Source organism: Capricornis sumatraensis, chromosome 6 (genome assembly GCF_032405125.1).
Source record: "Capricornis sumatraensis isolate serow.1 chromosome 6, serow.2, whole genome shotgun sequence".
Classification (NCBI taxonomy): Eukaryota; Metazoa; Chordata; class Mammalia; order Artiodactyla; family Bovidae; genus Capricornis; species Capricornis sumatraensis.
Window position 1 is genome coordinate 18,517,804 of NC_091074.1, and position 26,640 is coordinate 18,544,443.

Here is a 26,640-nt window from a genome sequence, read left to right on the forward strand (position 1 = left end):
AACTTCTCCAAGATGTGGTCACGCTCATGCCTCCACTTCAGCATTTTCCACTTTCTCCTCCTGACTTCTGTGTGAGGGATCAAATCTCCATCTTTGGGGGGCAGGGGATGGGACACACAGCGCAGCCTGTGGGATCTCAGTTCCCCAACCAGGGACTAAACCCATGTCACAGCAGTGAAAGCCCGGAATCCTACCAGTGGACTACCACGTATTGTTGTTGTTTAGTTGCCAAGTTTCGTCCAACTCTTTTGCGACCCCACAGACTGTAGCCCAGCAGGCTCCTCTCTGTCCGTGGGATTGCCCAAGCAAGAAGACTGTAGTGAGTTGCCTTTTCCTCCTCCAGGGGATCTTCCCGACTCCGGGATAGAACCCGAGTCTCCTACATTTTCAGGCGGATTCTTTACCGCTGAGCCCCCTGAGAACTCCTAAATCTCCATCTTATTAAAGAAGTCACGTCAGGTGTTTGTTACTAGCTGCTGCTGCTGCTGCTGCTGCTGCTAAGTCGTGTCAGTCATGTCCAACTCTGTGTGACCCCATAGACGGTGACTTTAATTCTTATCTGATATACTTTTTCAGTATGAGTGGAACAGGTTTGAATGAAGTACTGATTGTAGCATATATATCAGTACTTCACTCCTACTTTTTTCCACCTCAAGTCTTTTTGCTCTGTCTCTCTCTGAACGTCGCCTTATTCCCCAGCTGGTTCAGGTTCAGACCTCTGGAGCATGCCCCTTCTCGGACCCCGTTTCTCCATCTGGTCAGCATGTGAGTCTGCCGTCTCCTTTCCACCCTCTGCCTGATTTCCTCTTGGGGGTGCTGTGGAGCAAGGAGAACAGGTGACTCCTATCCAAAAGCCCCAAACTCCCTGATGGATTTTGGGGAGAAGTTTTTATAGGTAAGGTTTGGGGTAAAGGCTGCAGGGTGTGTGACTTTGTTCTGAATGGCTGGTGGTAACAGATGTTCCAGGAATCTTGTACTCATCCTGAAGTCACCATCATCCACCTGGGTGGGGGCCTTAGGTCTCACAGAAAAACTCAAAGGTCGTCATCGTCATTCAGTCTATAGTCGTGTCTGACTCTGTGACCCACAGACCGTAGCACGCCAGGCTTCCCTGTCCTTCACCACCTCCCAGAGTTTTCTCAAACTCATGTCCACTGAGTCGGTGCCGCTATCCAGTCATCTCATCTCCCATCGTCTCCTTTTCCTGCCTCCAACTTTCCCAGCATCCGGGTCTTTTCTAATGAGTCAGCTCTTTGAACTCAAAGGTATTGTTATGTATATTCCTTGAGGTGGAACCAAGAATGGCTGCACTGTTGTTTGACTGCCCCTCCCTGCTCTTGGCATCCCCTGCCTTCCCTGATTAGCAACTTCCCTTTGGAACTCAGGGCAGGTTCAGGAGACTGAACGAAACCTATTTCCTACAAACAAGAATTGGGGGACACAGAAAGGACTTGTACCCAGGAGGACCCCCAGGGTCCTGCTCCATTTCACAAGGACACTGGCAAACAACATGTAATGGATAGGACAGCCCACCCCAACAAATAATTATCCAGCTTAATACATCCACAGAGTCTGAGAAACTCTACAGAGTCAGGGAGGAAGCAGAAAGCATGGGTAACACCAGGAAAGTCAGCAGAAGTGAAATAGGAGGGAAGTGGGAACGATAAAACCTCTGATCACATGACATAGCCCTAGAAGATACGACATAAACTGGTGAGAACCACTAGATACAAGACGGTGGAAGATTCAACTTCCAGTGAACCTTGAGCCTCTTCATATGCTCGCTGTGATATTAGCATCTAAATGACACACCTACAGGCACCATGAAAGTTCAGAGGCTGATCATAAAATGTCAAAAAGTGGGCACTGGCCCAATTCCAGAAAATCTCTACCCCTTTTCCAAAATAGCTGGAATAATTCTTGTACTCATTAGCCCATGAAATCACCCAGCCCATAAAAACTAACCACCCCATGTTTTGGGGCCTCTTGCCTTCTGAGATGGACCACACTCTGTCTGTGAAATGTATTTCTTCCAGGGCCATTCTCTCCTTTTGAGACAGACTGCATTCTGTCTATGGAATGTGTATCTCTAAATAAATCCACTTGTTACCTATCACTTTGTCTCTTACTGAGTTCTTTCTGCAAGGAGACATAAAGAGTCTAAGCTTCATTAAGTCCTGAGACCAGGTGTGCAATCTCAATGAAAAGACAGTGGATTCAGGGGCTTTCCTGGTGGTCCAGTGGTTAAGACTCTGCACTCCCGATGCAGGGCACTTGGGTTCCATCCCTGGTCAGGAAATTAGATCCCTCATCCTGCTACTAAGGGCATCCCAAGTGGCTCCTTGGTAAAGAATCTGCCTGCCAATGGAGGAGGCACAGGAAACGTGGGTATTGATCCCTCTGTCAGGAAGATCCCCTGGAAGAGGAAATGGCAACCCACTCCAGTATTCTTGCCTAGAGAATCCCATGACCGAAGAGCCTGGAGGGCTACAGTCCATGGGGCCAAAAAGAGTCAGACTCGATTGAGTAACTGAGCACACACTCGCTCCCACATGCCACGATGAAAATCTAGCATGTGAGAAGGAAAACTCCAGTGTGCTGCCACTAAGACCTGGAGCAGTCACATAAAAAAAAAAAAAAAAAAAGGAGTGGGTTCAAGTTCCATCCTGGGGTTTTGCTGGGTTCAAGTCCCAACCTGACTTGTGTGGTCATAAGCGTAGACTTGTAGGACTCAAAAGGACTTTTGAACACACTTGGTTCAGCCCTCACATGGATAGGATCCTCAAAGTGCTTGTTGCCTTGTTCTGCTCTGTCCATTTACAGGAACAGGTGGAAACTGTTAAGCCTAGAGTCTCTCAGATCTTCTGCAAGCCCCTGGCTTTCTAAGCCCAGATGGTAATTATATTGCATGTCAATCAGAGAAAATGAAATTCTATGATCAAACCAGATGTATAGCCCTTACTGAGACTTAAATACTGTTAGATGATTAGATACTAAAAAACAGATCTTGATTCTTGATTTAGGAGAAGGTTTTGGGGCAAAAAAATGAGGAATCCAAATTGACGGCAACATTTGTAGCACCAGATGGGCATATGAGCTTCCTGACTACACTCTCTGGTCTGAGGGACTCACCAGCCTGTTTGCAGAGATGGGTTAATGGCCCATTAAGTGAGCTGGACACATTTTCACAGCCCACTCTGATGACATTGCTATATTCAGACACAGCATGGAGGAGCATCTGGAAAGTCCCAGACTGGTGCCAAATTGATCTGTGAAGCTGGGCTTTGCATGGGGGAGGGAAGTCAATGAGCAAAGGGTCATCTGAATGTCTAGGATCGAAGATTAGTGAGCCCAACGGAAGGAAAATAAACAACTCATTCAGACTGTCATGTTTCTGCCTCTAAGGAATCCAGCCACTTCTGACCAAGAGATATTTGGGACCTATTTGCTTTGGGAGGGTCTGCCAGTATATCAGAGGGCCAACGCTAGTGGGCCAGCAGATGCATAGTACAAAAGAAAAACGTATTAGGAACTCCTACGGCAAGTCAACTACTAAGATTTTCTGTGTAATGAAGACAGAAACTACCAGGAGTAGTAACTCTTCTGCTGTTAATAGAGTTTTAGGGAATTTAAATAAGTTTCCCTAGACCTTTCTTGGCTTCCCTGATGGCTCAGCGGTAAAGAATCTGCCTGCCAATGCAGGAGATACAGGTTTGATCCCTGGGTTGGGAAGATCCCCTGGAGAAGGAAATGGCAACCCACTCCAGTGTTCTTGCCTGGGAAATCCCATGGACAGAGGAGCCTGGTGGGCTACAGTCTGTGAGGTCGCAAAGAGCTGGATATGACTGAGTGACTAAACTTCTACAGCAACAAGACAGACCTTTCTTGGGAGTTACCTTCTTCCTGGTCACTAAAATAACTCGGTGAATCTAGTTTTTTCCTTTGTAAGCTGGTAGGGTAAGTATCATTCTCAATTAGCTGACAGCCCAGGACTTTCCAATCATTTGGCTTGTGTGCTGGTCATTTACTGACCAAAATGATAGTCTAACAAAAGGCAGGCATGCTTGGACCATTGCCCTGGAGTGGGAACAAATGAAAGTCCTGATGAAGCCAAGGGTCCGGAAGGTCCTGGGAATAGGTTAGGATTCCATCATTTGGTGGAAGGATTGGGGTGGGGGCGGATAGTGACCCTTGCCTAAATATCTGAGTCCCCCCGTCTTTCACAGAGGGGACATAGTCAAGGGTTGCAAGATTTGGAAGTGAGATGTGGTTGCCTCGATTCTAGGCATTTCATAAAACTTAAAAAAAATAGGTTAAAAGTGAATACAAGCTAGAAACACCCAGGCAACCAGGTCCTCTGGGGGTCAGCAGGCGCTTGCAGAGGTCATCCATCACTCTGAAGCGGGAACTGGCCATTTTCTTACAGTGTTTTCCAGACCCCAGAGATTTAAGATGCTATGGAGAAATAGAAACAAGCTGCAAATTCCTTCCTGGCTTTGAAAGACACCTGTGTAAAGCCTCTACAGCGTCTGCACCCATTAGGAGACTAAAAGGTCTTACAATGTTACAATTTCCCTGTGCTTGCATGCTAAGTCGTTTCAGTCGTGTCCACCTCTTTGTGACTCCATGGACTGTAGCCCATCAGGCTCCTCTGTCCATGGGATTCTCTCGGCAAGAATATTGGAGGGGGTTGCCATTTCCTCCTCCAGGGAATATTCCAAACCCAGGGTTTGAACCTGTATCTTTTTCATCTCCTGCACAGGCAGGCAGGTTCCCACTAGCACCATCTGGGAAGCCCTCCAGTTTCCATGGGACCTGTTTATTGAGTACTGCCCTGTTCCACACTGTACTGTGTGCTGGCGAGGCCCAGATTAACCGGCAAAGACAGCGCCTAAGAGATAGCCCAGCAGGTGCAAGTAATTGTCAGAGAACAATGGTGCTAGGGGCTGGCTCAACTGGGGACTGGTGGAGAATCAGCAAAGCATCCTCTCGTAAGGGTAGTATTGAAGGGTTTATTGGCTGGGGGAGGAGTCGGAGGTATGAGCAAGATGGCAGGACAGGTTCTTGGAGCTGTGGGGAGGGAAGGGAAGCATGGGTTTCCCAGGAACTATGAGCCCAGGAAAGAGGAGGCAAAAAATATACCTGCTGCCTGGGAAAGCAGACGCTGGGAAGGGGAAAGGACATGGAGGTAAGAACAGGGAATCTTGGCTATCACTTGTGTTTGAGGAGGGCAGGAAGAGAAATGGGGCTCTAACAGGCAGAAAAGGAAGAATCAGAGTGGAGAAGAGAGCAGGGTTCACTGGAGAGTACGAGGAGGGGAAGCCTGCACATTGGCAAAGGTTTCTGTGGTTAGGAACCGCTGACGACCTTGGGGATTGGCTAAGGAGTTAAGGCAGGCTTCCCAGGTAGGGCAGTGTTAAAGAATCTGCCTGCAGTGCAGGAGACACGGGTTCAAGTCATGGGGTAGAGGAGGTCCCCTGGAGAAGGAAATGGCAACCCACACCAGTATTCTTGCCTGGAGAATCCCATGGACAGAGGAGCCTGCCGGGCTACAGTCCATGTGGGCGGATACTACTGAGCAACTGAGCTCGAGCACAGCAAAGGGGCGAGGCAACCATGAGGGGTCCAAGTTGCAAATGTGGATACTCTTCCAAAAACAGGACCACAAAGGGAAGGAAAGAGCAAGTGGGAGATGGGAAAAAAGAATTTCCAGCAGGAAAATCAGTGGTACACAGGAAGGGGGGAGAAGAGGAGCAGAAGCAGATTCTGAGATGACAATAAGGAGGCTGGAGGGAACCTGCCCCTGGTAGCCTCTGTCATCTCACGACCGGCACCCAGGGTCAAGGTGTCCTGAGAGCCAGAGCATCACAGTGCTTCACAGTCAGGCATGATGTTTGCTCTCGACAAGTTACCTAAATCTGTGAATGCTTTACTTTGTAAAAAAAAAAAAAAACAAAAAACACTAATGCAGACTCCGTGTTATCCTTACAGTTGAGCTCCAAATACTTTTTTTTCTATTGTAAAATCCAAATACCATCAAATTTATACTGAAACCATTTTTAAGCAGACAGCTCAGCGGCATTAAGTACATTCACTTTGTTGGGTTACCATCAACCCTTGCCCCCATCTCTAGAAATTTTTCATTCTCCCAAACTGAAACTTGGCATTTATTAAACACTAGCTCCCCTCTCCCAGTTTCCCCAGCTCTTGGCAGCCCCATTCTACTTTCTGTCACTGAATCTGACTGTTCTTGGAACCGCAGGTAAGTGCAATCCTACAGTATTTGTTGTTTTGTGACAGCATACATCTTCAGGGCTCATCCATGATGTAGCCTGTATCACAATTCCCTTCCTTTTTAAAAGCTGCATAATATTCCATTGTCCGCCTTGACCATGTTTGGTTTATCCATTCGTCTCTCGTCGGTCACTTGAGTCTTTTCTACCTTTTGACTATCGTGAGTAATGCTGCCATAAACATGGGTGTACACAGGTCCTCATGCTTTTCTGGAGTGGGAGATATAGGGTTGCAGTTAAAGCTTGTGATTCAGGAATTGTGCACAACTTTCAGTCTTTATCAAGATTGCGATGATGATGAGATTATTCCTTAATCAACTCCTTCACTGGTTTACCTGTGAACTAGCTGTCTGCTCTGTTGACTGAGACCACTGGAAAGCGTTTTGTTTTGGGTGAAATTTTAAGCCTCTCTGGCCTGCACAGAAAAGGCGTGTGGGGTCTTCTGTGTTCTAGCCAAATCCAGCTTGCCTCAATTCCTTACATGTCACTCCCCTCCCGCCAAAAGGCATTTGCACATGTGCGCTCCTCCCCAGTCTAGTGCCTTCCTCATTACCTGGGCACCTGGGCTCACCCCCTGCCTCTCTGATCATCTTTAGGTCTCCTTAGAGGCCTCAGTTCCTCCCAAAGCCCCCTCCACCCCTCTAGACTAGGTTGGGGTGCACTGCTCTTGCTTCCCCATTTCTCAGTGATTACTCTCAGGAAAGGATCCTGGGTTCTTCTCTGCCACTATCTGCCTGCTCACCTTGGGGCCCTTGGTCTAGTTCAGTGCTTGGTGCATAGTAGGTGCTTGGTGCATAGTAGGTGCTTGGTGCATAGTAGGTGCTCAGAAGACCCACAATAACTGAAGGAGGAGAATGGATGACCTTTTGAATGGGTTCTCGGGATGCGTCTTCATGATTTGGTGGTCATTACTGTTCAGAAAACAGGCTCGAAAGCCACTGAGGTGGCATGGGAGGAGCGTGGTGTTTTGGTGGGTCAGGGGGCTGTGTCTGTTCACATTTGTGTGTCAGCCCAATGTGGGTACTTGGTTTCTATATTTGTACACTTGCCTCAAGGGACAGGAGGGAAAAGGTGGCTCTTAAGATTGAGGAGTTCCAAACATGACATCTTTTGAAAGTTTTCTTGACTAAAAAGAAAAAGTAATCAAGTTATATTAGATTAAGTAGGAGAGGAATGACTATTTAAATGGTAGTGAAAGCAGTGGAGAAAGCAGCTGACTTAGTGAAATTTAGTGCTCAAATAAACAAATTAAATACGAGATAGCACTTAAGTGTTCACTGTAGAATTGTCTATAATATCAAAACTGGATGATAACTTACGTGGTCAGCAGGAGGGATTGGTTAAGCCAAGTATACTTAAATTAAAATAATGTTAATAATGGGAAACTTATTTTGGTATAACACAGCAAGTGAAAAAACTAAGATTTTTTTTCTCTGACCGGTGAGATTAAAGGTGACTTTAACTTCTTCTTTTCATAGTTCTTGGAATTTGCCAAATTCTCTAGAATGCGTGTGCATGCTTTTAATAATAGGAACAAAACAGCAGCCTGGGTGGGTCTTTACTCAAATGTGGAAACGTGGGACGATGACAGGGTTTGCTTTCAGAAGCTGCTGTTTCTTAGGGACCATCTCACACTGGGAGACTCACGTGACCTGGGCGGGGAGAGGAAGATAGGGTCCAACCTCCTGGACCTACCTCGAGGCTGAAGTTGTCAAGAGTGGGGTGGAGCTTCTCTCTGCAGACCAGACAGTCCTTCTGACAGCTGCTGGACACGCTGGAGAAGAGGCTGAGCAGCAGGAGGTCACAAAACAGGATTTTCATGGTGCAGGAGCCGGAAGCCAGATGCTAAAACACAAGTGAGGGTGGGCACCATTAGCACAGCCCTTCTCTGGGAGCCAGTAGGGGCTGGAGACCCTCATCCAGGGCACAGTGCCCTGGTTTCCACTTCCCAGGAGGGGCTGGACGGTCAAGGGCACAGGTGGCCCATCCTGTCTGCCGGGGGTGATATTCACGCACAGGCTGGCATCTGGGTTCTGGGGTGGGGCTGGGGAAGCAGGCACACCTGTTACTCCTGCCATCCAACTGGCCTCCACGTGTATGGATGCTTCCAGGGAGCTGAAGGCCCAACTTGCAAGGCCCACTTGTGGCCTTGAGACAGCCCCTCCCAGTCTCACTTTTCACAGCTCTTAATGGGAAACACTGGTACCTGCCTTGCCCCAGGGCTGTTGCAAAAATGAGAGCCATAAGAAATGTTTTGCAGAGTGTGAGATGTGTAACATAGGAAGTTTATGAATGACTCATCCTCCCCTGCCTTGGCCAGGAATGCCCTGCAGCCCCAAATTCACTCTTCTGGGAAGCATCTGCTAGGTTTCCTGTCTGGTTCTCCTCCTTGATGGGAGCCAGCTCTCTACACACAGAGCTAATATGTTCACCTTGTTATTCTGTGCAAAGCACAGGGCCAGGCAGATGGAGTCATTTATTGAAAAACGACCAGAGACTATTCTAAGGTAATAGCGCCAATGATTATGAGTTAGATCAGTCATTTATATTCTTTATGTAGGACTGACTCACGGAGAAGGCAATGGCACCCCACTCCAGTACTCTTGCCTGGAAAATCCCATGGACGGAGGAGCCTGGTGCAGTCCATGGAGTCACTGAGAGCTGGACACGACTCAGTAACTTCACTTTCACTTTTCACTTTCATGCATTGGAGAAGGAAATGGCAACCCACTCCAGTGTTCTTGCCTGGAGAAACCCAGGGACGGGGGAGCCTTGGTGGGCTGCCATCTATGGGGTCGCACAGGGTCGGACACGACTGAAGCGACTTAGCAGCAGCAGCAGCAGTAGGATTGCCTCAAAGATGTGCCTTAAAGAGGGATGAATTGGGGGACTAGGATTGAACATATACAGTACCATGTGAAAATAGACAGCTAGTGGCAAACTCTCACTCGTTATGTTTCCCTTTAAACTTATCCTGTGATCAAGTCTCCTGCATCGGAAAGCTATTTTCTTGGACCGCATCACTTTGGGTCCCTGTAGAATCAACTTTATTTGGAGGGTTAAATGGAAAGGGGAATGAGGGAACTTTCTGGAGATGTGAAATGTTCTTGATTGAGGTGTAGGTCACAGGGGTGTATACGTTTGCCAGAAATTCACTGAATTGTACATTTAGATTCTGTGTGTTTCCTTGCATGTACATTTCACCTTAAGTATTCAGCATAGAAAAACAAATAATGGCCTTTATTACTTTTTTATTAGACTACACTGAAACAATGTATAAGCCTTACTATGCAAATACAGTCTGCAGACCAGCAGCATCTCTTGGGATCAAGAATTTCGGTCCCTACCCCGGATCTACTGAGTCTGGATCTGTCTTTTTAGTAAGATTCTCAGGTGATTTGTACACATGCTTAGAGTTTGAGAAGCAGAGGTAGAAAGTGGGTCTGCAATGGAGCTAGTCAGTGGGAGGAGGAGAGGGGGTGACCCATGGCCACGGGCCCTGGAGGGACACCAGGCCAGCTCTTCTTGGGCATCATCCACACTTTTCATACCAAGAGTATGTCGACTGAATCAATGGTCAGTGCTTGTTAAGTTATTGAGGTGACATCTGAGATGGGTTTGAATAACGAGTGAGAGTTTGCCACTAGCTGTCTATTTTCAGGTGGTAGTGTATATGCTCAATCCTAGCCCCCCAATTCATCCCTCTTTCCCCCCTCCCCTGTGTCTGCATGCCCACTCTCTACATCCACATCTCTGTTTCTGCTCTGCAGGCAGGTTCATCTGTACCATTTTTTTAGATTCCACATATATACATTAATATATGACATTTGTTTTTCTATTTCTGACTTACTTCACTCTGTATGACAGACTCTAGGTCCATCCACATCTCTACAAATGACCCAGTTTTTTTAACGGCTGAGCAACATTCCATCACATGTATGTACCACACCTCCTTTATCCATCTGTTGATGGACATTCAGGTTGCTTCCAAGGCCTGGCTATTTTAAATAGTGCTGCAATGAATGTTGGGGCACACGTGTCTTTTCTCAGGGCATATGCCCAGTAGAGGGATTGCTAGGTAATACGGTACCTGTGCATAGCACAGGTCAGTGCTCTGAAGACCTAGAGGGGTGGGCTGGGGGTGGGGTGGGAGGGAAGTTCAAGAGGGGCGGAATATACGTGTTCCTATAGCTGATTCACTTCACTGTACAGCAGGGACTACCACAACATTGTAAAGCCGTTATACTCCAGTTATCACAAAAAGAGTTTGCCAAGAGGACGCAGAAGACACAGGGAATGGCTTTCCAAAGGCACAGGGACTTCCATGGTGGTCCAGCGGTTAAGATTCCATGCTGCCGGTGGAGGGGGTACGGATTTGATACCTGGTCAGGGAACTAAGATCCCGCCTGGCACACGGCACAGCTGAAAGATGAGCAAACAAAGAGCAAAAACATAGAGGAAGGGAGAACACAGCAGGGGTGGGAGGGGATGGTGAGCAGGCAGCCTTCCCGGGGCTGTCTTCCTAAGGGAAGCCCCTTCTGAGAGAGAGAGGCCCGTTCCAGGCGAAACAGGGTCCTGTTTGCCATCCACAGGGTTCAACCTCTACCCTACCAGTTGGGAGGTCTGTGCTAATGAACAATGAACTTGAACATGTATTCAAATGTTGTTTAGTTGCTAAGTTGTGTCCAACCCTCTTGTGACGGCATGGACTGTCTTTTCAAATGAATATGCCTCAAATGCATCATTCTCCTATATCCCAGGGGCTAGTACCCTAGTTGAGATGTATCACCGTGGTTATTGTGATCACCCTCTAATTAGTCCACCCAATGATCCAGCCTCCCACCAGCCCATCTCCACGTCTGATGATTCCCTTATTCTTTAATTCTCTAGTCCCCCGTGGGACTCAGCCCCGCTCCCACCCAGCTCTCTGGCTTCAGCTCCTGTCATTCAGCCTTGAATCTCCTCGAGTCCTCATGAGTCACACATAATATCAGGTCCCTTCATGCCTCTGTGTCTTGGTCCCTGCTCTTCCTTCTGCTCAGAATACCTGACTCCAGCTCACACTTTATACAGGAGTTATCCCCCGGGGGAAGCCCTCCCTGGTCTGAGTTAGATGAGTCCCCTCTGTTTGTGTGGCATTGTGAAGTACATCACAGCGCTAAGAAGTGAGCCCTGGGGACCTGTCCGTCAAACAGGCACAAGGGACTTATAGACAGGGTTGCTAGGATTCCTGTTTTCTTTTAAAAAAAAACTTTAATTTTATAATTGATTAACAATGTTGTGATAGTTTCAGGTGTACAGCACAGTGATTCACTTATACATATTTTGGGTTCTTTTCCCCATGTAGGTTATTACAGAATATTGAGTAGAGTCCCTTTTGCTATATAGTATAGTGTGTATATGTTAATCCCAGCCCCCTGATTTATCCTCCCGCCCCCACCACAGCCTTCCCCCTTTGGTAACCATAAGTTTGTTTTCTGTCTGTGAGTCTGTTTTGTAAATAAATTCATTTGTATTATTATTTTTTTAGATTCCACATATTAGTGATATCATATAATTTGTCTTTCTCAGTATGATAATCTATGTTGCAGCAAATGGCACTATTTCATTCTTTATGACTGAGTAATATTCCATTATATATATATATGCCTGCTTGTTTATCCATTCATTTTTCTGCAGACATTCAGGTTGCTTCCATGTCTTGGTCATTGTAAATAGTGCTGTAATGAACATTGGGGTGCATGTATATTTTTGAATTACGTTTTTTTTTTCTGGATACATGCCCAGGAGTGGGATTGTAGGAGCATACAGTAGCTCTACTTTTGTTTGTTTGGGTTTTTTTTTTAACGGAGGGATTCGTCTTTTCTCATCTTCTCATCCCTGCAGACTGCCTGGGTCTGCAAAATCCCATATCTGCAACTCAGCCTCTTAGGTTCTCATCTGTAAAACTGGGACAGTAAGAGTAACCATCTTATAGGACGATTAATGGGTTGATATCTTTAAAATATCAACCTGACACAGTTAAAATAGCACCCAGCACAGAACAATATAACAAACGTTTGTCAAAGAAGGAGCCCAGGACATAGCCTTCACTCTGTAATACTGTTACTGTCTGCTGTGTGGCACTTGGCACTCTACTCTGTAAGCTTGACTTTCGTGTCTATTTCTCCCACTGGGCTGTGACTTCCTGACGGGCAGAAACCATGTTCTGTGGTTCTCTGAATTTCCAGCACCCAGCACAGGGCCAGGTGCTTAGGCCGTGCTCAAGAAAGTCTGATAGATGACAGTGGAGTCTCACGAGTGTCTCTCCTTCACAAATGAGAGTTGGGGCGCGTTTAGGAGGACCCCCACTTCCCTGGGAGCCTGGGATGCTCAGGCATAGAAGCCACTTCAGGACCTGCCTGACAAATCGCTGTGTTAAGTCGCCCAGTCGTGTCCTACTCTTTGCGACCCCACGGACTGGAGCCCGCCAGGCTCCTCTGTCCATGGGGATTCTCCAGGGAAGAATACTGGAGTGGGTTGCCATGCCTTCCTCCAGGGGATCTTCCCAACCCAGGGATCAAACCCAGGTCTCCTGCAGTGCAGGAGGATTCTTTTCTGTCTGAACCACCAGGGAAGCCCGTGGCCTGACAAGGTTCTGGTAGTTAATTGTTCCACTCCAGGTGGGAGGGCTGGGAACAAGTTTTGCTCCAGAGCAAGGCCAGATGCCATCCAAAGCTGGAACCGCATGCATGTTCTGGGAAAAGGCTAGTTGCCAGTCCCTGGGAGGCACGGTTGGGATGCTGCTATGTGCTAAGTCTGCAGTGGTGCAACCTGTTGGTAGACAACAGGTAGACTCATCACCACTTATAGGCTCTTTGGAAGAGAATATATCTTTTGAGTTCCAAACAGTCACCTTATCAGCAAAGGTCTCAAACTGAGGACTGCTTGGTTATATCCTTTGTTTAATTTGGTAGTTGCCTTTAAGCTTCTTTACTCAGTTTCATTCTGGGCAGAGAGACAGTTGTGTCGCCTTTGTTCAGCATGCTATGTTCTCTCTGGCCACATGGTGGCAGTGTCCGTACGTCACAGAAGGAAGGGAAAAGCCGGGAGAAAAGGGACCTTTGCATTTCCTTCCTAATACAAAATTGCGATCCCTAATGTTTGCATAGGCTGAGCTGATAAATTCTGACAGATGTTAATGAAATGCTCTCCTGCTGAGGTTTTTTCATGAACTTCATTAAATGTGGCAACTTGCTCATTCAGCAAATGTCTGGCGGATTGACTGTTACTCCTTATCTCAAATTCTGGGTAAATGGGTTTTTAGGATGAGGTAAAGAAAGATGAGCCCCTGGGACCCTGAGCATATGTTCCATTCCATACCTTTTCTGCATGTGAAACTGTTTGGCCCTTGGGGAAACCTTATCAAATCTACTTGTGGTTAGCCCAGCCCTTACTGCTGATCCTTGGTACACCAACCTTTCATCTTACCTCTGAGCTCCTTACTCAACCCTCCAAGTCCCATCCCTTGCAATTATTTATTTTAAATTTTAATTTATTTTTCAGAAATAAGAAAATCATTTTTAAAAATTCAGCCGGTTCTCTTATTCTACTCCCCCAGGCTAATCAAGGCATGTGATTAATAATATAATCTTAAAATTGCATCCTGGGCAGTGTTTCACTTAAGTTTAATGAAAAACACTTGGTAGCAATTGAGTGCTGGGGAGGTGTGATTGGTTATTATCCTTGTTTATGAGTTAGCATTAGTTTAAAGAGTAGCTGATGCTGGAGGCTAAAGTGTTTATTTCTTTTTTGTAACAATGTTCCATCCAGGACTTCCCTGGTGGGTCAGTGGTTAAAGCCTCCATGCTCCCAAGGCAGGGGACACCGGTTTGAGCCCAGGTCAGGGAAGTAAGGTCCCACAGGCTGTATGGTATGGCAAAACAAAACAAAGTTCCATCCATACTGAAACAGAAAGGTTGATGAATGTCAGTGGGCATTTAGCAGTAAAAGAAGCAAGGAAGCCAGAGATTGCTACCCATCGCTTTTAACAAGTGACTCCACCAATTAATGAAAAATCTTTACTCAGTGCTATTCATTCTGGTCTGCAATTCAAAGAATCCTAAAAATTGGAATTACCACACAGTCCAAACTTACAGGTGGTTTCTAGTATTTAAATGAGATTAAAATAAATAAAAGATCAAAATATATGTAATTATTCTCATGAAGGGGCTTGCTTCCCTGGTGACTCAGATGGTAAAATATCTGCCTGCAATGCGAGAGACCCAGGTTCAATCCTTGGGTCGATCCCCTTGGGAAGATCCCCTGGAGAAGAGAATGGCTACGCACCCCAGTATCCTTGCCTGGAGAATTCTATGGACAGAGGAGCCTGGTTGGCTACAGTCCATGGAATTGCAAAAAGTCAGACACGACTGAGTGACTAGTATATATTCTCATAAAGGGGACAACACTTTGTTGCTTTTGGTGATCCTCACAACCCTGTACTACTGTGTTCTAGGTTAAGACTTTTTTTTGAGAAGTCTTAACATCTGTGTGCTTTCTTTGTAGCTATGTGTCAGTTAATGGCAAGAGAAATGTAGACGAGTAATTGATTTCTGAGTTACATTTATATTTGATCTTTGCACTTTCTAATTGTGTGATTTTGGGCACATTTCACCTTTGAGAGCCTCAGTCTTCTCACCTGCAAAATGGGGGAACAACAGATTTGTTGTGATTGTTGTTTTTAATTGTGCAGTAGAGACTATCAGTAAATAAAATTTCCCTGAATGTGTCTAAATTTTAACATGGTTTATATTCACTTTGTGAACCAAACTCAGCTAACACTTCTTGTGGGGATGCTATGCATCCGAACATCTTGTATTGAGTAAAGAAATGTTTAATTACCTTTTATTTCAGCCACAGCACTCTTTATAAAGATAAAATACCACTGTATTTAGCTTTAATCTATTTAATCTATTTGTTTGTAATCATGCTTCCAAGGGCAATATAATTAGTTGCTTATCTGTTTGGAGGATTACGTATGAGGCTTTAGCGGAAGCTAAAAGCTAATTGAGTTTTGTCTTATGACCTATGAGAAAGCCTGTAAGTTTAGTGCTTTTAGTGGAGAAGGCAAGAGGGACTGGGCTTTCTGCTAGAGGCATAGCTCCCTCTATCCTTCTCATCAGCCACATGTATGATTGTTGTTCTTGCTGGTAACAAAAGTTTTATATTCTTATACAGTCCTGTAAAGCGACTCTTTGCCACCCTATGGACTATAGCTCACCAGGCTTCTCTGTCCACGGGATTTCCCAGGCAAGAATACTGGAGTGGGTTGCCATTCCCTTTTCCAGGGGATCTTCCTGACCTAGGGATTGAACCTGGCTCTCCTGCATTGCAGGCATATTCTTTACCATCTGAGCCACCAGGGAAGCCCAATACAATCCTATAATCTTAATATTATCCCCTCTTTGAGAGGAATGTATGTTTATAGAGGTTAACAATTTACTTAAGGTAATCTGGCTTATAAAAAAGCCAGGACTTAAAACTCAGGTGTTTTGACTCTAAAACATGCTCTGGGAAACCATAAACTCCACATACTGGTCCTGCTTTGGAAAGGTTGACAAATTCTGGTGGCATCTTATTGGGATGGTCTCTGTTTGTATTTAACAGTAATCATATTATTATTATTATATTTAGCACACTCCTCTGTGCCAGGCACTGTCTTGACGGCTTTGTAACCATCCATCCTATGGGGTAAATGTTATTGCCCCCGTTTTGCAGTTGAGAAGACTGAGGCTTGAAGAGGTGAAATAACTTGAAGTGGCAGAGCTGAGACCCCAACCCATCTGATTTCCAAGCTCATGTTCTCATCAGATGTTTCAATGATCTTGGCAAAGGGCCTTCCCCAGTGGTCCAGTGGTTAGGACACTGATTCCATTGCGAGGGGCATGGGTTTGATCTCTGGTTGGGCAATTAAGATCTCACATGCCTCACAAGTTGTGTGACCAAAATAAGAAGAGAAACAGGATTTTGGTGGTTTTCTGTCTGTTCCTGCGGGTGAATTCATTGCAAGGAGCTCCTTTTGTCCTGAACTCTGGGTGTCCCTCTCTCATGATACACCTTTTTTTTTTTTTCTAATTGGAGGATAATTGCTTTAAATGTTACATTGGTTTCTTCGGCACACTCTAATCAGTCGTGATTATTTATATCTCCTCTCCCTCTTGAGTGTCTCTTCTGTTCTCCCCTACCCCGTCCCACCCCTCTATGTCGTCACAGAGCACCAGGCTGGGCTTCCTGTGCTATTCAGCAGCTTCCTGCTAATTATCTATTTTACACATGGTAGTGTAAAAATGTCATTGCTACTGACACCCTCTGTATTGCTGCCTGTCCTGAGTTCCTGAAGGGGTTTTTCATTGCCCACCAGCATGAGGGTTTGTCTTCCTCATTTCTTTAATCCGTCGCAACCCCGACTCCTACATTGAGCTTTTGCTTATTCACCAGTTGTGACTGAATCCCTTTTATTTCTTTTCTTCCTCTAATAGACTTACATCCAAAAAGGTTCCTCCTCCGCTTCTAAATTCCCACCTGGAAAGAGGGGGGGAGGTGGGTGTAGAGAAGGTGGAGGGCCAAGCATGTCCTCACCCCACACAGACCGGGTGTGCTGGGAGCTGGTGGGCAATGAATGAACAGAGCCCTGTGCCTGGGGAGGAAGAGGCCTGGGCTCCAGCTCCAGCTCCGCCCTCACCTTTGGGATCCTGAGTCTTGAGTGCTTAGTCATGTCTGACTCTTTGTGACCCTGAGGACTGTAGCCCACCAGGCTCCTCTTATGGGATCTTGAGCAAAGCCCTTTCTCTGGGGCTCTGTTTACCCTTCTCCAAAAAGAGGCAGTTGGGTTAGATGGTCAATATTAATGTTTTTGATTTTATAAGTGGCCAGATATTTGTTACAACAGCACACCTGGGGCTCAGAGCAGAGATGGGCCCATTTTCTTTTTTCTTTTTAAATTTTGCTTGTTTATTTTTGGCTATGCTGGGTCTTCATTGCTTTGAGGGCTTTTTTTCTAGTTGCGGCCAGCAGGGGCTACTGTCTAGTTGTGACTGCGAGCTTCGTATTGCAGTGGCTTCTCCTGTTGCGAAGCTCGGGCTCTAGGGCTTGCAGGCTTCAGTCGCTGCGGCTCCCAGGCTCCAGCGCACAGGCTCAACAGCTGCGGCACGCTGGCTTAGCTGCTCTTCAACATGTGGGAACTTCCCTGATAAGGGATCAAACCTGTGTCTCCTGCATTGGCAAGTAGATTCTTTACCACCAAGCCACCAGGAGAGCCCCTCTTTTCTTTTCTTTTCTTTTTTAAAAAGTTTTTTATTTTATTTTTTAAATTTAATTTTATTTATATTATTTTAAAATATTTTGGCTGCCCCCTGACCAGGGATTGAACCCAGGTCCCAGAAGCGAAAATGCCGAGTTCTAATCACTGGACCACCAGGGAATTCCTAAGAGGCACATTTACTCTCAGTGCTGTCGCAAAGGTGGGAAGGGGTCGTCACTCTTGTCTTGGATCTTCCTGATTCTGGCCTGCGGTTCCCTATATAAAAAATGTTTTTTTTTCCCCCATTGCTTTTACAGTAAAACCACTTAATGCTCCTTTCAAAAACATTGGAAAATACAGATCGCAAAAGAACAATGGGTACAGATCAGCGTGCGTGTGTGCTCACTTGTGTCTCTCTGCGACGCCATGGACTGTAGCCCACCAGGCTCCTCTGTCCATGGGATTTTCCAGGCAAGAATGCTGGAGTGGGTTGCCGTTTCCTCCTCCAAGGTTTCTTCCCCACCCAGGAATCAAACCCCTGTCTCCTGCATCTCCTGAAGCCTAGCACCCTTTTTTTCCTCCCAGTATTTATTTATTTGGCTGCACCAGGTCTTATTTGCAGCATGCAGACTTTTAGTTGTGGCATACATTCAGGATCTATTTCCCTGACCAGGGGTTGAACCCAGGCCCCCTGCATTGGGAAGGGGGAGCCTGGAGTCTTAGCTACTAGACCACCAGGGAAGACCAATAATCTTCAAATGTCTTTAACTTTATACCTCAAGCAATCAAACCGTTTTGAACAAACCTTTCCAATTTATTTGTTACCTACAATATAATACCCACTAAAGTGCAAATTAAGGAAGATAAGATAACCACATAAAAAAATTCAATGTGTTTCCCAAAGCCCGCTGGACTGTTAGGCACACACACCGCTTTCGGAGACCACCAGCCTGGACCCATTAAAAGAGAGTGACATTGGCCAGGAGCTCTGAGGACAGGCTGCCCGGTCTGTTTCCCAGGCACTCAGCACTGCGGGCTCTCATCAGGAATCCAGGCACGTTTCTCGGCTGAATGAATGAAAGGATGAATGGGGACTGGGTGGAGGGGTGGAGAGTGAGCTACGGGGAGGCTGGCTCCCAGCCTGGGTGGCTAGGCAGAGCCTGGGTGTGTGCGGGTGATCCGCTGACATTTTCACTGAGACCTAGACTCCTTGGAGGCCGGCTCCACACGTCACTCACCCAGTCAGTCCCATCAGAGCTGGCGATGCTGTGTATCTGCAACACTGAGACATCATCCAGTATTTGAAAAATCTCAGGATCGTAGAAAATCAACATCGAACGTGATCATAGACTATCTACGAAGATGCCCAGAAAACCGGCTTGCCCCCCAAATAGGCGCGCCATACATCTCACAGCTAGTTTGTGTTTAGAAGGAAACTGGCATGTTGGTGACTAGGAGGACCTAAAGGCGTTTAAATAGAAGTGTTTAGAACATTGAGGTTGCCTGATGAGCTCCCAGCCATTCAAGCTGTGAAAGCTGTTGTTACGCCTGTTCTCTAGCCAGATTCTTATCAGGTAGATTTCCTTCGTGGGAGCTGGGGCTTGCGGGGTGTGTGTGGGTCTCACTGAGTATGGATAAAAGTATAGAAAACCCACCCCAGATCTCCCATCCCTACTGCGTGTGTGTGTGTGCTCACTGGCATGAAATAGACATATAGATAAGTTTAGCTCACTGTCTGGCAGACAGTAGGTTTCAATACATGTCCATTCCTTTGCCCTCTTTTTGTGCCTTTGTTCTGGCGGCCACCTCCCTCTCCAAAACCTTTGGGTCATCCAGATTCTATCTCCTTCCCTGACCGGCTTGAAATCCTGGACTCTCTGAGCAAGCACTCCTTCCTCCAAATTCCTACAGCGCTTGCTGTCTGGACTACGAAATTTAGGACTTAGTTACACCCAGCCTTGCATCCTCCTCGAATTCTTTCACTGTGTGTTGCTCCATTCCCACCCCCTTAGTTTGTAAGCACCCCAGGTTCGTAGAGGGCCGTGCACTGGAGCCAGCAAGGCTGGCTCGGTCCCCTCTCAGCCACATCCTGAAACAGATTATTTAACCTCTCAGCTTCAGTTTCTTCGACTGCGCCATGGAGATAATGACACCATCTCTCATTGCTGTCGCGGAGGATAATGGGTGTGAAAGCGCTAAGATGTAAATCGTTGTGTGAATGTAAAGGCTGTTATTATCACCTCTGTTGGATCGACCCCTGCTTGGTGGAGCATAATAAATACCTGATTGATTGAATACAGAATAGCTTCGCGACAGCTCCTGTCTTGGGCTCCAGAAACACCCTTTGCGCCTGATCCTATAATTACTCCCTTTGTTGATAATGCTAAATCTGCATCCTCTAAATCCCCTGTACCCTCAGCCTTTAGCTGATAAAGCCAGGGAGAATGGAACTGCGCCCAAGGACCCTGCAGCTGCACCAGAGCGCCCTCAACAGGCAGCACATGGAACCGCGGAAGCTGTTCTACCAAGGTGATGGTTGGGGGGACAGTCTTTCCAGGGACCCTCCCCGGCAGCAGACTCGGCTAGTCCAAAGGAACGCGAATGCTTTTTGTGAAAGGTATTGCAGCATCATCAGTGGAAGGGTGCAGACCTTTTTCCCTGCCACACTTTATAATTGAGAAAGAGGAGCGTGCCTGCAGCAGCCACCCACAGGCAGGCAGAGAGCAGCAATTTCCTTCGGAGGTTTTGAGAAGCCAGGCAGTCACCCGTCCGCCCGCCCGCCACCACCCCCCGCCGGCCCAACCGCCCCCCCCCCCCCCCCCCCCGTCCCCCGCGCGCCTCAAACCCTCTGTGTTGAAAACTCCGGTTTCGGCTTGCTGGCAAATGCCATGCAAAGCTCATCTTTTGTTAGTCTGCCGAACAATGTTATTGGTTATAATTGGGGCAATTATGGGCTGCTCGAGGAAGCGAAACACAGATGTTGAAACCCAGGATCAGGGTATTCAAGTCCAAAGCTGCTTGCTTTAAATAGTCCGTTTCCCGAATCATCCTGACTTACTTGAAATTCCCCCAGAACTTGGCCATGTTCAGAATGAGATGCGGGAGGATAAAGATGGGTAGCGGTGGGAGGGGAAAGCCAGACCCGCAGGGAGAGAGACGCACAAAGAGAGAAAGAGGAAAAGGAGGCTGAGCGAGAGCCAGAGTTTGGATGACTTCTGAACGTCATTTTCGCAGGACCCCAGCAGAAACCTTTAGGTGGCAGAGATGGGTAGGAGGAAGAAAGATGCAAAAAAGAGAACAGACCTCCGAAAGAATGAGGGTCTGGAGACCAAGGTCAACCCTGCGGAAATACACGGCGGAATTCACACCCAGCGACCGCGATCGGCTGGGTACCGGTCAAGCCCAGGGCAGGCTCCGACTCTTCTCCACATCACCACTAGCCATTTGTATTCGGTGCCGAGGGGAGCAGGGTTCCCTCAGGATGAAAAAGCCAAATCGCAATCGAGTTCAGTGATATGTTGAAAAGCAGCCTGCACCCACTGTGAAAGGAAGTCAGTCACAGAGAGAAACCCCTCCTAAAGTGTGCCTGGAGGGGTAGGTCGGGGGTGGGGGGCGCTTCCGGACGGTTGCCTTGCAAGGCAACCCCCCCCCCCCCCCCCAGTGCCTGCCGCTCCCCGAGCCTCACTTCTACAGCCACCTCTTTGCCGCGGACAGTAGGGACAAAGTAGGGACCACACCTGGGGAATGGAAACTTTTCCTCCTTCCCAAGTTCCGCTCTTCTTCTGCGTCTCTCTCCAGAATAAACGCCTTAGCCCTCCCCTCCACCGCTACCCCCCCAACCCCCATGAGAGCGCGGAAAAGATGAACGAATAATCTAAAGGGAGGCCAGCAGCATCTACACTGGACAAAGGAGAGGGCTGGGGAGACAGCCTTGCCGCCCGCCCGCCACTTCCCCAGGCTCCCAGCAGCGTGTCTTGGGGCGGAGGGCTTCGCGCGCAGTCGCCTACCTGCGAGCTGTCAGTAACCGGGCTCCTCCGGGTGTGAGGCTCCGCCGTGTCAGCCACACCGGCATATATATCCTCCCCCTACACGCACAGCCCTCCCCTTCCCTGCCCACCTCGATGACACATACACACGGCTGACCCCCTTAATCAGGCGAGCAGCAGAACCTACAGCCCTTCCTGGCTGTTCCCCGCCCGCCTTGGCTCTGTGCTCAGACCTGTGACATCAGGCCACCCCCCAACTGCTTCACCTGGACGCTGCTCAGCCAGGATCCCACAGCTGCCTCTGCTCTGCTTCCAGAGGCGCTGGGAGGACTGACGGGGAGCTCTGGCAAGTCAGGAAGGAAAAAAAAAAAAAGCCTCCTGGTGACAGTGACGAGGCAGACCCCAGTCCTGGAGTCTCCTTGAGCAACCTTTTCTCCTGAAGAATGAAGAAGCGGGAGTGGGCAGAAGCGGGGGGAGCTCCCTCTGGCAAAGACAAGCCCAGAGCTGAGTTCAGATGAGTCCCCTCCTGCTATCCCTGCCCACAGGCAGCCACAACTAGGCCGCTGGAGGGAATGGCCACCCCTGCTATGGGGCAGCCCGGGTGCCTCCCAGGTGCTCACAGTGGAAGGTGTTGAGATCCGAGACTCAGCGCTTCATGCCTGAGATTCTGATTAGAGCGAGCTCTCTCTGTGAACCTCAGGTCTCCTCCTATGAAGGGGGAAAGTCAAATACCTCCCAGGATGGCAGTGTGGGTAGAAAAACGAGATTGTGTTTGTATTCGGAATCTACGACACCTTTAATGAAGGCGAGTTCTGCACGCTCTTCGTCTCTTCCCATGGAATCAGACCAACTGAATCTGAAACTCCCTCTGCCAACAGCTTACTGTCACAACAGAGTGCTTTTAAACCTGCTGCTACACTTAAGGGTGTCGCCACCCAAGCACCTGACCTGCAGCATGCAGCGTCTTTCCCTTCTCTGTGTGAAAAGAGCTCATGGTCAGCTCATGAGGGCTCCTCCGGCAAGAAGGAGGCCATGGTGTAATTCCTCTGCTGCCAGGAAAGAAGGACAGTGGAGCCTGGTCTGCTGTGGTCCGTGGGGTTGCAAAGAATTGGACACGAGTTACAGACGGAATGACAACAGCAGGCTCGGCAGGGAATGTTTCAATTCTGCACGCCCTTGTGCCTCCCTCCTTTCCCAGCTGCAGGTGAATCACACCAGGACTTCCTCCTTGGCTGTCCCAAGAAGATCCACAAATACTCCAGAATCCCAGGGTTCGAGCCTAGTGCTTGCTGCAAGGATCTTCAGGACTCTCTCATGTCTCGAGTCTGGGTCTTGCATCAACCTGAGACTGGAGGCAGAAGCGTTAAAGAAAGCATCTGCTCTGACTCCTAACGGGTACAGGGTTTCTGCTGAGGGCGATGGAACGGTTCTGGAATTAGATAGGGCTGATGTTGCGCAACATAGTGAATATACTAAAACCTCCACTGAATTCTGTCCCTTAAAACAGTGAACTTTATGCTGTACGAATCGTATTTCAATTTTTTGAAACAACAGCAAGTAAGAGAACAAGCAAGCAACATCTGCCCCAGGTTACGAGCAACAAGTTCTAAGAATAAAGCATCCATTCATCTGTGTAGAGAGGCCCAGGAGACTGGCATACGCACAGTTTTCCGCTTAGGTTTCTATTGCCCAAATCTTACACTTCGTTACGATAGGGCAAAGCCACCACTGTGAGCTCTGAGAAATCAGCATGGCATGTGATCAGGTTTGCATCCTGATGTATGTTGGAGACTGGAGCTTGATCTCACACACGCTGTGGCAGATGTTGCTGGTAGCCTACCCAATACCCATTTCCCTGTTCTTCCTTACTACACAGTACCCCTGGTTTTTTTATTCTAGGTGGCAAAGCGCTCAACTAAAAGCCTAGCTTTCCCAGCCTTCCTTGTGGCCAAGGGTAGCCAATGAGAATCAATCTGCCAGTCATTGGGTGGAGCTTCCAGGGAAAACTTTTAAGGGGAAAATTTCAACTAGAAGAGGCCTCTTCTTTACCCTACTGCCTGCCTTCCTGGAAACAAATGTGATGAGTGGAGCTTCAGCAGCTATCTTGGATCATGAGATGGCTTTGAGGATGAAAGCCGTGAACTAAAGATGATGGAGCATCAAAACAGAAGGATTCTGGGTCCTGGATGACTCTGGTCTGCCATACCAATCCTGGATTTCCAGTTTCTAACTTTTTTCTAAGAGAAAAAAATTCAGATGTTTATTTTAAATGTCAGGATTCGGTTTGCTCTTTGCTCCTAACAAGCCACACCAAAGTCAGAGGATTCGTTAAACAACAAACCACTTATTTGGTTCTTGATCCTGCAGATTGGTTACTTAGGCTGGGAGGGGCAGGGCAGCCTTGGTCTCAGGTGCCCTATGACTCTGCAGTTGGCTATAGATGGGCTGGTTGTTGGCTGGGGGCACCTTGGTTCTCTCCCAAGTGTCTTATCCTTCCTGTGTCTCTCTCATCCCCTGAGCAGGCTGGTCTGGCATGGTCTGGGGTGCAAGTTCAAGTAAGTATGTCCCAGCCAGGCAAGCACCAAACAGAAGCATGTAGAATTCCTGGGGGTTACCTAAGCCTGGTGCTGGCCCTCCGCTTGCTCTGACTGCATTTATTGGCTGTGTGTGTGCTCAGTCACATCTAACTCTTTGTGACCCCATGGACAGTAGCCCACCAGGCTCTTCTGTCCATGGACTTTTGCAGAATACTAGAGTGGGTTGCCATCTCCTCCTGCAGGGGATCTTTCCGACTCAGGGGTTGAACACGCATCTCTTTTGTCTCCTGCATTAGCAGATGGATTCTTTACTGCTGGGCCACCTGGGACTGTCATAAGTCCAGTCCAGAGCCAGGTTGGGTGGAGACCCCCAAGGTCAGAGGACAAAGACGTGGCTATACAGAGGCTGTTCACTGGAACCATTGCTAACTTTAACCACCACGTTTTGTTTCAGTCACTTTCTTGGGTTTTCTGTTACCTGAAGTCAAAAAACATCTTCCATGGTCTTCTTACTTTTGAGCATCTTCCTATTCGCTGGGTGTTGGGTGGCCAAACACCCTTCTTCCCTTGAAGTGGAGAGAAAGAAAAAGCAAGAATGAAAAGTCATTTAACGTCTCTGCATTTTTCTTTGTTTCTTTACCAAATAGAAGAATTGAACTGAATGAGCTGGAAGTTCCCGTTGGGTTTAATGAAGCTGCATTTTGTGGGGGGCCGTTTCCTGTACCACCTGGAGAGAAGGGCAGAAATGAGCCCAGAGGAATTTATGGTCACAGTTGTGTCTGTGTATGTGGGGGGAGTGTGGGAGTGTGTGTGTGTATGAACCTTGCCTCTGGGAAGAGCAGGAGCCAAGTAGCAGGGATACAAACTTTGTGGGTACAACTTGGGTGCTCAGGGTCACTTAAAGGTTTTCTCCTCTGCACTTGGTGGATGAATTATGGCACCCTGAGGCCCACGGGCTTCCCTTGGAGGTGGGACTTGGTCTTGGAGCATCAAGCTGCCCTCTGCTCTTCTGAATGACAACACCCACTTACTCAAATCATTGGAGCAGAAAAGTCATCTCTGTCCATACCAGCTCCCCATCCTTTTGCAATCAAGGGGCCCAAGCCAGGTGGCTACAAGCTTTAGAGCCATTCAGTTTTGTTTTTTTTTTAAATTTTAATTTCATATTGGAGTATGTGCTCAGTTGCTTCAGTTGTGTTCAACTCTTCATTACCCCATGGACTGTAGCCCGGCAGGCTCCTTTGTCTATAGGAATTTTTTTCCAGGCAAGAATACTGCAATTGGTTGCCAGTTCCTCCACCAGGGGATCTTCCTGCCTCGGGGATTGAACCCTACTCTCCCGCATTGGCGGGTGGATCTTTTACTCCAGCACCCCCTGGAAAGCCCATATTGGAGTACAGTTGATTAAGGATGTTGTGTTAGTTTCTGAGGTACAGCAGTGATTCACGTATGCTGCTGCTGCTAAGTCGCTTCAGTCGTGTCTGACTGTGTGCGACCCCATAGACGGCAGCCCACCAGGCTCCTCTGTCCATGGAATTCTCCAGGCAAGAACACGGAAGTAGGTTGCCATTTCCTTCTCCATACATCTACATATATCTATTCTTCTTTTCTTTTTGATGGTTGTGTATGGTTTATTAAGTTGTGCATTAGTACAGACACTGGGGCTTGCCCATGGTGTACAAGGCCCTGACGTTCTGCCAATTTTTCTTGAGCAATGACACCAGGACGTCGACTGCTAAGTGGGTGTTGTACACAAGCTCATCATCTGTTATCTTCATGCGGCCAACAGCCACTGCCAGACACAGCACCTTCTTCATCTGGAACTTGATCGTGGACTTCATCAACTTTGGCCACCATGGTCTCATTGTGGGTCAGCAAGGAAGGGAACTTGCCAGCCTTGTTCAGGCCTGGGCACAGGATTCGTGGGATCTGCTTGATCAGAGACTCTGAAGCCAAAAAGGCATCATATTTCTTGGCCAGCTTCTTGACCAGTTTCTTATTCTTGTTGAGTTTCTTCAGCGCCTCAGTGTCCATGTGGGGGATATCCACAGCCTTGGCCTCAACACGATGCTGCTGGTCCCCCAAGACACACACGGAGAACTTCGGGCGGGGAGTGGACTTAAGCCTGACGGTGCCCGGGAAGCGTTTGTCCTTCTGAGGGACGTAGTTCTTCAGGCTGGTCTGAAGCGCCACCGTCTCCAGAAACTTCCGGCACTTGCGCTGGTTCCCAAGCAGGACTTCCCGCACCGCCTCGTAGAGGGTGTCGCGGGAGACTTTGCTGCTCATGGTTCCCCACGTCGCAATAACTGGAAAAGAGCTCTATTCTTCATTAAGTTCTAACAGATAAGCCTGGAGGCAGATTTAGAAGCTCTTAAAACAATCACTGGCAAATCTCAGTCGAGGGAGATGCAGGAGGAGGCAGGCAGGCAGGACTGGGCTCCCACCATGAGCTCCTCGACCTTCCACCCACCCAGGACTTGTCTCTTTCAAAGGAAAGAGCCTCTCATCGCCAGGGATTTGGCTGCTGGGAATTTAGTGATTAA

The 26,640-nt window shown here is 47.8% G+C and overlaps 1 protein-coding gene and 1 pseudogene across 1 annotated transcript in view; both read right to left on the reverse strand.

The window, feature by feature from the left end:
• Positions 1 to 21,596, reverse strand: part of PNOC (prepronociceptin) — a 28,791-nt gene extending 7,195 nt beyond the window's left edge. Inside the window, exons 1-2 of the mRNA XM_068974752.1 lie at positions 21,582 to 21,596; positions 7,989 to 8,138 (exon numbers count right to left, since the gene is read on the reverse strand). Of these exons, the coding sequence (XP_068830853.1) occupies positions 7,989 to 8,114 (126 nt within the window). The 5' untranslated portion in view covers positions 8,115 to 8,138; positions 21,582 to 21,596. The remainder of the gene's footprint in view (positions 1 to 7,988; positions 8,139 to 21,581) is intronic.
• A 4,147-nt stretch (positions 21,597 to 25,743) lies between these two features.
• Positions 25,744 to 26,383, reverse strand: LOC138080837 (large ribosomal subunit protein uL1 pseudogene; annotated as a pseudogene).
• Between the last annotated feature and the right edge of the window lie 257 nt (positions 26,384 to 26,640).